General features: G+C 35.6%; 1 protein-coding gene and 1 long non-coding RNA gene across 2 annotated transcripts; both read right to left on the bottom strand.

Annotated features, from left to right (window-relative positions):
* Positions 1-1,881: 1,881 nt before the first annotated feature.
* LOC123562525 (uncharacterized) lies at positions 1,882-4,830 on the bottom strand. The gene is made up of 2 exons (XR_006688572.2): positions 2,959-4,830; positions 1,882-2,394 (listed from the first exon to the last, which is right to left on the bottom strand). It is a non-coding gene; the product is annotated as an uncharacterized LOC123562525 (long non-coding RNA).
* A 662-nt stretch (positions 4,831-5,492) lies between these two features.
* LOC123563052 (uncharacterized) lies at positions 5,493-9,433 on the bottom strand. Its single transcript, XM_045355617.2, has 2 exons — positions 8,669-9,433; positions 5,493-8,294 (listed from the first exon to the last, which is right to left on the bottom strand). The coding sequence occupies exons 1-2, from the start codon at positions 9,028-9,030 to the stop codon at positions 6,935-6,937; spliced, it is 1,722 nt and encodes a 573-aa protein (XP_045211552.2). The 5' UTR covers positions 9,031-9,433; the 3' UTR covers positions 5,493-6,934.
* Between the last annotated feature and the right edge of the window lie 1,493 nt (positions 9,434-10,926).

The raw sequence follows: 10,926 nt of genomic DNA, 5'->3' as shown, positions 1-10,926 counted from the left end.
AATTTAATACTTAACACAAGTGCCATCCGCCAGCTTTAGATAAAAGTATTTAACATATGTTCAAGTCACATGGATATTACTTTCATACAGGATAAAATTAAGAAATTCTCTGTAAGATTCCACAACTTTATCAAAAAATATTCAAAAACTTCTACTTACAGTTTATAGCTGGTAGACCGGGTTTTGGTTAACTCTAGATCTGTCACATGTATAATAGTTTCATTTACTTCACATACATGCAGCTAGAAATCTGGCCTAGAGAGTAAAATTAACCACATTTTTTTTGGATTTCTTGCATAACCCGGGTTAACGAGAGTTCATGTTCTGGAATACTCAACAGATTTATTGTAAACTTTTTATGACTGTATAAAATTAGATATTTGTTATAGAGTTTGTAGTGTTTTTTTTTTCTCAATATTTTTTTTCAAGGTAGTAGATTTGAAATAGTTTAAAATGCCATTACGGCTGCAGATAAGTTTTAAGTTTAATTAGCCCAAATTTAACTGATTACGAATTGGTGCAGAAAAGTATTTAATTATTAATTAAATATTGCATGTTACACATACACAACGTGTATACCAGTAGGGGCTTGTGATAAAACAGTCACCTGTAAAATATATAATTATTATATTATTACTTCTAATGGGCCAACGTTGGGCCAACGATGTTTTCTCTGTATAAGTCTTTCTCTGAAAATCAATATTGGGCCAATGCAGAGATATCTGTGACTGAAATTCAAAGTTGGTTCAACGTTGGCCCAACAGCTGTATTTACAATACTTATTAATCATTGTTGGGCCAACAGTGGCCCAACAACGATTATCCTTTGACGGTTTTCCGTCGTTGGCCCAATGACTTCATGTTTACAGGGCAGTAGGTGATATGGCGAGTTTATACTAATATATTTTAGCCTGATTGTGGTGAAAGCTTTAAGCTTATTTGAACCACTCTTGAGTCCGCTTCCTGGAAAAACCAGTACTGGTGGCATATGAGAAGTCATAGTCGTGATCCCAATGGGGCTCGAACCTACGACCCCTGGGTTGAGCGGCCGGCACCCTAACCACTAGACCTCCACTCCCCTTTTTCCAGCTTTTCATGGTGGAGGAAGGCCAACATAACCATAAACATGCTATTCACCCCTGTTATTATCTTTTAAATCACTCCCACGCTTGACGCGCACAAAAATGTCTAGGTCTTTGAAAAGCGTTAGACAATAAAGGAAGATAAATAGGTAGGTATGACCCTCCAGACATTATTTCTTCCTGGGCAGGTAGAACCTGGGTGGAACCAGCGGCCTTCTGTAATTCAGCTGGTTGGCTTTCTCACATAAAAAAATCTACGCCCCAAGCTACGCTCGAATTCACATTGGTTAGGTCAGCGATTTTTACCACTAGGCCACACGGAAGCTCTTTCACTTACTGGTACAGGAGACTTTCGAGGGATCTACTTTTCAGATTTTATTTACTTCACAACAGTGTTACGGCCGTAAAAAGTCGCCCCGACTTCATCTCAGTGTTGTTATATTTTCTGGTCCTTCGGGAGCATTGATTTCAACTCATTTAGATTTGAAGATTGAATACTGCTTAAGCCGGTGCTAGGGGGCGTGGGCAGTGTTGCATTTTCCATTACTGCTCATGAACAGACTCAATCAAACCGAGTCTGCAATTTTCACTGTTTGCCTTGTTCTCGGTGCTTCCGAGGGATCTACCTTTCAGATTTTTCTGTTAGTCGAGCATAAATACACAACACACGCATGCACACACTCTCGCACACAAACACAGCATGATTAAGAAATAGTGAGCTTTTGATTTGAAGCTGCACATTATGTACCAAACATGTGTAATAAATGATATAAATACCTAAGCAATAACAACAAGCATCGCTAGTTTACACTAGTTTATTTTAGGTTTGCTTGTGAAACAAGTAAAGTTATGAAATAAAACATAATATAAAACAAATAAATTATTCTCCACACCTCAATCATTTCTGGTGGCATAGATCTTCGCCACAAGGGTTTGAGAGATGGGGAGCTATTTTTCCTACTGAGTGCCAAGGAAAGGAACTATTGGTACGATTGTGTAAAGCCTTTGGTATGACGCTGACGGTAAGCAAACCCATGACCCCCGGCACCCAGGCCAGAAGCTCTACTAAATGTTTCCAAGAGCTACATGGCTAATGGATAATGTTACATCACTGCTCATAATACATTTATGTAGTAAAATGTAATTGTTTAATAAAAATGTTTGTTTTTCCTATGTATTAGGTGATAGGCTTTTATCTTCGACCATACTGCTGTCGAACCTATTTAGTGTTGACCGCCTGTGCTTTCTTTCATGGGCTCTTACACACTTCTGCCAGTTGTATGTTCCATCACAGCTATTGCATAGAAATAATTCTGCAATACAAAGACTACAATTTAGCAAACGTATTACATTGTGTTTCAACAACATGATTTATGTTTATAAAAAGGTTAAGAGTGAAAACGTTTTGTTTGAGTCTTTAAAAATGCCAGCACTATTGGAGTAATTATCTTTTGGCATGTCATCTGTGAATATGCTCAAAACAATCAGTTACCTTTCTGAAACGAGAAATTCTGAACCACTACACCAGTGTGTTTGTAAACACTGAAGCTTAACCATTGATTTTGGACGCTAAACCTTTGATGAAATCCAAATCTGAGTTTTGATATATGTTCATTTGGCATCAGACAGATAGCTTTGATGGTATGTTTTAAAAAAGAAACATAGTTTATGATAAAAGTGTATATGTCAGTGAATATTTTGAGAAAAGTACAGAAAATGCACTGAACCATATCCTACGATATCAGTATTCGAATCATTTGACAAGCATATTCATTTATTATATTTGGAATATTTGTGCAGCCGCAAACACAGGTGTTACAAAAAGTGTGTGGCAGGTTTATAGCAATTTTTAAAACATAATATTTAGGAGAAGTCACCTTTTTGTGTAGTGCTGCCGTATTTGGTGCATAGGTAAGGCTCAGTGCGATTCCCTCTCCCACCTCCCCTTGAGGAACTCAGAAATTCCAGCAAGCATTTCACATCGCGCCGATGTCGGACCGATATGGTTTTCTATACTGGCACGATATCGGCGACATGGGCAGCGCAGGTCAATGACTACCAATCCAAAAAAATAAAAAATAATAATAATAATAATAATAATAATAAACAGGGGAATAACTATGAATTGTATCATAGCTCGGTGTTTTTTCTTAACAAATTTGGTGCAGGTAATTCGTATACACTGAGTACAGGGTGCAGGTATTTAATACCCGCACGCTAGTTACCGCACTGTTGGATAGGAAAGTATGCCAGCTGTCTGGAACAGTAGACAGCGAAGTGTATTTTATTGATTTTCTGCTCTAGCATTGTTTTTTTTTTTACCTGGGCTTAACACAAATTTTGTAAAGCAAAGATTTTAAGTACTCACTGAACAGCTGTATATGGCAATGTGGAACGCCTACATCTACCATATATGGATGGCTATGATACAAAACAGAAAGAACATTAAAACTCTCGGGTAAACGATTTATACTCGGGGGCTACTCCCCCTCGTACAAATCGTTTACCCACGAGTTTCAATGCTCTTTCTATTACTAGGTTAATCGTACACCTGGGAATAAGGTAATGCTTATAGTCCGTTCAATTTTATCAATAATTTAAACAAATGCAATATATGAATAAGTCTTTTGTAAGATTTTAGAATTTTTGTGCCCCCCTCCCCCCACCCCATGAGTGGAGGGGGCATATAGATTTGGTCTTGTCCGTGCATCCGTGCGTTCGTCCGTCAGTCTTAATCATGATATGAACTTGCGCACCTCCTATTTTTCATCTGGCTCCGCCCCCTATTTTCAGAGTTATGGCCCCTGAAATAGTCAAAATGCACATTTTCACCTTGTGACATGCCTAGCTCAAAACATATTTGATATAGATTTATGAAACCTTGCATGAGTCTTGATTATGAAATGAACTTGCGCTCCTCTTTTTTTTTCATCTGGCTCCGCCCCCTATTTTCATAGTTATGGCCCCTGAAATAGTCAAAAATGCACATTTTCACCTAGTGACACGCCTAGCTCAAAAAGTATTTGATATAGATTCATGAAACCTTGCATGAGTCTTAATCATGATATGAACTTGCGCACTTCCTATATTTCATTTGGGTCCGCCCCCTATTTTCAGAGTTTTGGCCCCTGAAATAGTCAAAAATGCACATTTTCACCTTGTGACATGCCTAGCTCAAAAAGTATTTGATATAGATTCATGAAACTTTGCATGAGTCTTAATCATGATATGAACTTGCGCACCTCCTATTTTTCATTTGGGTCCGCCCCCTTTTTTTAGAGTTATGGCCCCTGAAATAGTCAAAAATGCACATTTTCATCTTGTGATGCACCTACCTCAAAAAGTATTTAATATAAATGGTTAAAAATTTGCATAAGTCTTTTTCATGATATAAACTTGCATACCTCTAATTTGGCTGGCTCCACCCCCTATTTTTAAAGTTATGGCCCCTGAAATAGTCAAAAATGCACATTTTCACCTAGTGACACGCCTAGCTCAAAAAGTATTTGATATAGATTCGTGAAACCTTGCATGAGTCTTAATCATGATATGAACTTGCGCACTTCCTATATTTCATTTGGGTCCGCCCCCTATTTTCAGAGTTTTGGCCCCTGAAATAGTCAAAAATGCACATTTTTACCTTGTGACATGCCTAGCTCAAAAAGTATTTGATATAGATTCATAAAACTTTGCATGAGTCTTAATCATGATATGAACTTGCGCACCTCCTATTTTTCATTTGGGTCCGCCCCCTTTTTTTAGAGTTATTGCCCCTGAAATAGTCAAAAATGCACATTTTCATCTTGTGATGCACCTACCTCAAAAAGTATTTAATATAAATGGTTGAAAATTTGCATAAGTCTTTTTCATGATATAAACTTGCATACCTCTAATTTGGCTGGCTCCACCCCCTATTTTTAAAGTTATGGCTCCTGAAATAGTAAAAAATGCACTTTTTCACCTAATTATGTGCCTAGCTCAAATTGTATTAGATGTAAATTCAGGAAACCTTGCTGTCGTCTTTATCGTGATGTGACCTTGCACATTTGGCATTCCTCTTGAGAATCATAGCTGTTATTACAGAGTTATGGCCCTTGAAATAGCCAAAATAGGGGATTTTTTTGTTGTGATACTCATAGCTCAAAAAGTATAGGGCCTAGAATAATGAATCCTTTTCATAAAATGTCTGTTGAGGCTATACCCCATTAAGACTGCAAACATTTGAATTATTGCCCCTTTTTTGTGACAAATGTACCAGTGGGGGACACACCCTGTGTCCTACACATTCTAGTTACTAGAATGTATTACACATTCTGACAATATTTGCTACATTTGATGTGAGTTAAAAAGTTCATTTGCAAGCAGGTGGACATATCATTCACTGGAAAAATACTCAAATAAGGTAATACTATTCACATTTTCTTCATCCAGTAGTTTAATGGAACTATGACAGTTTAGAAGGTTACATTCAGAATTACACCATAATGTTATAATGGAAGTATATAGGAGAACAATTGGTGGTATTTAACATGCAACATTGCTAAAAATAATAATAACAATAATAATAATAATAATAATGGCAATGTTAATAATGATAAAAATAACAACAGCATCATCTTCGTCATCAACAACAATAACAATCATACTCATAATAGTACCGGTAATAATAACGATGATTAAATATAACTTAAGAATTCAAACATCATTCTTTGTCAAGTTGTAAAAAGTGAAAAGGAAATTCCGAAATAAGTATCATATAATTTTTTTTCCATAAAACAAAAGGATATGCATGGAATTCTAATTAAGTTTTTTGTTGCTGTTTTTTGTTTTTAAATGATGCGGGTGGAACGGCAATTCCTTGAACAATTATACAAGTTTATTATGCAATCGGCGTAGTAACTAAACGCTAAAGAAACATATATATCTGCTAACAACTTAATATTTGTCATGAATTATGAAAAATTAATACACGGAGTTTATGTAAACGTAAATTAACATGTTGATTTGTATTAACAGTACTCTGCATTAGGTCTAAAATAGAACATACTTATTATGTACATCGTATAGCTAAACACACTAGAAATGTATATAACCACTAAAAACTGGAAAATGAAAAAGTTGAAAGAAATATTCTAGTCAATGAAATAATAGGAAAGGAGACAAATTTGGTCCAGATTACGTCACATATGGCGTTTGGTATGGGACTTGCATTTTATTACTGTCTCTCCAAAGAAAAAATCTATAAAAACTTATCATCTAAACGTTCCTTTATCTACAAGAGTTTTTTTTTTGTGTGTTTTTCTTTTTCGACAAAAAATGAGAGCACAGAAATGTACAGAAATGAGAGCATTTTGCGGATATTTATAGATCATCTCTCATACAAAAGTAGTAAAATGTAAAATAGTAAAAAGTGTTTTTGAGCAACATACACTAAAAACAAATCAAATGTACAAGGTCCTTCATCAGAAGCATACTGAAACTCAACCAAGTAAACTTTCAGCAGGCTCGATTTGATAAAGTCTATGAAAGCTGATTGTTTTACAAGAATTTTAAATATAAAACTGTTTTTGAAACGATATATGGAAACTTCTAAAGTAGTAAAAGATATATAGACTGCTTCCAAATAGAAAGCGACTAGAAATTTAAAATGAATAGCTTTCCCCTACTGATTCAGTCGCATTCTCCGAGTCATCACTGCTGCAAAACTTAAATCTGAAACACAAATTACATCAGTGAAATTTGTTATTGTTCAAAGTAGTTATTGTTCAAAGTACTTTTATAAATAAATTACTTAAGGCTCACAGCGTTTTATTTGATCTGAGGGAAAACTGAATCAGCAAAGTTGGTTACAACTTACTCGTAACCATTATTTATACTGTAAGCTTTCAAAAAGTTACAGTTTTGAACACCGACCAAAATTCTTGATTTCTCTTGATGAAAACACATCAGTTGTGGCTCTACGATACCGTCTTTTTCTGACAAAACAGACCTGAATACTTTATCTTCTAGTGAGAAAATAAATACGTTGTTTGAGTCCATTCCACAAATGAATATTTTCCCGTCTGAGCCCACACATAAACTGTGTGCCTTTGTTAGATCTTTTAGCCCATGGACGATTGCATTATCTTCGTTCTCTATTTCAACCAATCCATTCTCTTCATCGGCAACGAAAACAATATGATCTAAAACGACAACGGATCTCGGGCTTCTGAGACTGCAGGTAATGGTGTTAACTTTAATTCCTGACAGTGTATATATTTCAACGAATCCTTCCTCGTTTTTCTTCATACCACCAACGCACACGTACAACTTTTCGTCCTTGTGATATATACCACTGCACCGGTTGCTGACCATGAAGGAAGAGCACACTTTCATTTCATCTTGTACCCAGATCAACTGAACTTTCTGCTCATTCCACATTGAAACGGCGACTGTTGTGGAATTTACAGTGCATATACTCCAAGGTATCGCAGAGACATGTAAAATACTCGACAATTCATATGATTCGTTTAGCTTTTTAATCGAGCGATTTTTACAATCAACCAGCAGTATATGTCCAGTGGTTATGATACAAGCGCCGGAAATGTCACAGACAAATTGTTCATTTTCAGAGGTGACATCAACTTGTCTATGTAAAGAGATGAAACCTGTATCAGACCTCAGCTTCTCTGTGTTTACATAAACCATTTTCCCGAGGGAATCAATACCCTCCAGCTGCTTTTTAAGATTCTTGTTTGGTTTGAAGTAGAGCTGATCCACAGTTGGCATGTCCGTCATTGCCCGCTGATGTAGATCACCTGCATCTTTCAGATGATGTTGTATCTGTATCAAGTTAATGAATAGATTCGACAAGTTGTTTCTTCCAACGGTCAACGACTTCTCACTTCTCTCCAGTGTTTGAATAGCATACTCAATATCTTCACTGTGTGCCTCGGTTTTTCTAATAAATTTTCCTGTAGTTTCATTCATTTCTTGTAGCAACTGCGTCTCTATGTTTTCAAAATGTTCTTGAACCATCTGTTTTTCATCTTGTATGATTTCCTTTCCTGAATTTATCTGTAACATCAATTTGTCTCTGACTATTTTCTTTTCTTTCTTTTGAAGAATCAGTTTCGATTTTAGATCATTCAGTCTTGCCCGAACATCAACAACTTTTGTATTGACGTCAATATCTTGTGCAGCTGTTGGTAAGTAAGTCATGCCCTTGCATGAACTGAAATTATACACGGTAATTTTGTTTTGTAATTATATTATCCTTCAGCAGTATATTTTTCGAAATAAATCATTGAATGTATAATGAAATGTCTGCGCTAAATTGCTATCATGTATTGTATTTTATCATAACAGAATAAGGTGCCACGAGAAACATTCTGCAAACAATTGTCTTACTAAAGCATGATCATATTAAATAACAAAAGTTACTTTCTGGTCGTTACTCAAAATGAATCTATTTCCGGACAATGACTTGATGTATTGAAAAACAAGTTACAGATGACTTTTTGTTGGAACTGTATTTGAGTTAAAGTTATTTTTTAATGAAGCATAGTAAAATACATAGGATAAAAGACATATTTCAAAACTACAAACCCGTGTTTTACTGTCATACAGATGATACAACAGACGTCATTATGTTCTTTACAATACATCTCCAGTAATTTACCATGATGAATCGTGCATTTCAAAGTCGGCAACGCTGGTACTTCTTCGCCAGCTGGTAGAGTACCGGCTTCATCGTTGATGTCTACTACTTCATGCAATGTCATCGCTGCAAATCTTTTATGTTGATTGAAACATGCGTCACACAAATAGTTGCTACAATCCTTGCAATACCTCGAGGCTGAAACGTTTCTATGCTCCAATGAACATGGTGAACAGAGAAACTCATGGTGTTCGTCTGAACCGGTGCAAACTAATTCCACTGTACCCTTTTCAATTGTTCCAGTATCCATCCTTGTAATTATGTGTTGAGAACAATATCTACGTATCAATATACATTCAAATCTACATTATTAACTGTTTTACTGCATTTAGAAAGGACACGGTGGTTCAAGTTTTTTCTTCCTGTTCTTTAGTATTAATTTCCTCCGACATGACATTTGTAAACATTGATAATCCCGTGTCAGTAGTTTATCAATATACATGTTAGATCTTACCGACACATTTGATCACGCTAGTAACTTCACAAATACTTTATACTTTATACTACATTTTATACTTACGCTGACAATGCACTTAATTCAAATCACAATAACAATGATTTTATTCAAGAGAAAATCACTTTTTCAGATATATTATTTCGATTCAGGCTAACACGATTTCAAGAATTATTTTCTGCCAGATATTTGCCTTTTTTATTTGGTTCTGTTCTAACGCGCCGCTGTAACGTTTTGCGCTATAACGTAATAATTTTGACGTACTGACAGTGTTGTTATTGAAAATTAATAAACGGTTAAAATACGTACATTCAATCAATGCTGTTATATTTCGATCTTCTCGGATAATTTAGCACGACATTAATGTTGTGTTAATGTGATTTTAACTTGCATATATCGGCTTGGATGGTTCTAATACCTCTGCTTTCATAGCTTTGGGTATTGTTTAAAAAACCCTTGCATACAGTGTCTGCTTTTTAATTTTGTATTTTGGGGACGTCACTGTTTCTGTGATAAACAGGCTCCATAACCTGTGACCCCCTCTCCATTTTGCAGTCCGTTTAGTTCTGCTGTTTGTTTTCTCGTTCGCACCTAACACATTATTTCAATTGTGGACGATACACCTTCTTTCATAAAGAGCTGCGGGTGTCTCTTAATTGTGTTTGCACTTGTAACATATAAATCTTGAATTCTTCTCAACCCGGGGCAAGAGGCTACGCACGGTAGCTTGAATTTCCACTACCGTCCATGAACAGGTTCAATCAAACCGAGCCACATTATATATATATATATATTTTTGTATATTTCTTATTTCATTTTCTTCCTTTGATTAGAAAATAAATCGTGTCGTGTGAGAATAAAAGCCATTATATTTCCTGATCAAAAAGTATAAAATTGTAATATTGCTAGGAACGTGTGACATAAAGTTGGACAAATATTTCATCTTACACTGTTTTAGTGCGTCCATAATACTTTTAATTATTTCAAGTGAAATTTTCGAACGCAAAATCATGTATAATCTCTAGCATTTTACATAAAACTTTATATGTTAAATTGCAGGTTAAGGATTGGTAGTTATGGTGTAAATCTTTGGTTAAATCTTTGGTTTAATTCCGCGTCAACAATAATTGTAAGATCGGATCACTATTGAAAGAGATATGGTATTTTTGAAAATTAAGAAATATATATGAGCCGCGCCATGAGATAAACCAGCCTGCGCATCCGCGCAGTTTGGTCAGGATCAATGCTGTTCGCTTTCAAAGCCTATTCCAATTAGAGAAACAAAAGCACTATTTATGTTGGTTTTCTCACGGCGCGGCTCTTGTAGCGTAATGGCCTCTAAGAGCCACATGGCACCAGTGTTACCAGACTTGTAAAACCTGTGGTAGAACATTCACACACATATATAAGATTGAAGACACAATAGTTCGTTTCTGATGTTTATTTTATTTCAGGTATTTAAAGAAAGTCTTTTAGTACAAGTAATTTTACTGTCTCAGTGTCCATCTTTCAAATAATATTTAGCTACTATAAAATGTTAAGAACTAATTATGTGTATCCTGAAGTTGTCTTTCATGAAATTAACCTAACGAGGCATAATGGTATTTTTGACTTATGTTGGCACAACCACGGTTGGTGGCTCTGCCGCCTCGCCTCCCTGAATGTCTAGTACATAGACCTTTTATATGCATC

Source organism: Mercenaria mercenaria, chromosome 2 (assembly GCF_021730395.1).
Source record: "Mercenaria mercenaria strain notata chromosome 2, MADL_Memer_1, whole genome shotgun sequence".
Taxonomy (NCBI): domain Eukaryota; kingdom Metazoa; phylum Mollusca; class Bivalvia; order Venerida; family Veneridae; genus Mercenaria; species Mercenaria mercenaria.
This window is presented reverse-complemented; position numbering and strand designations above follow the sequence as displayed.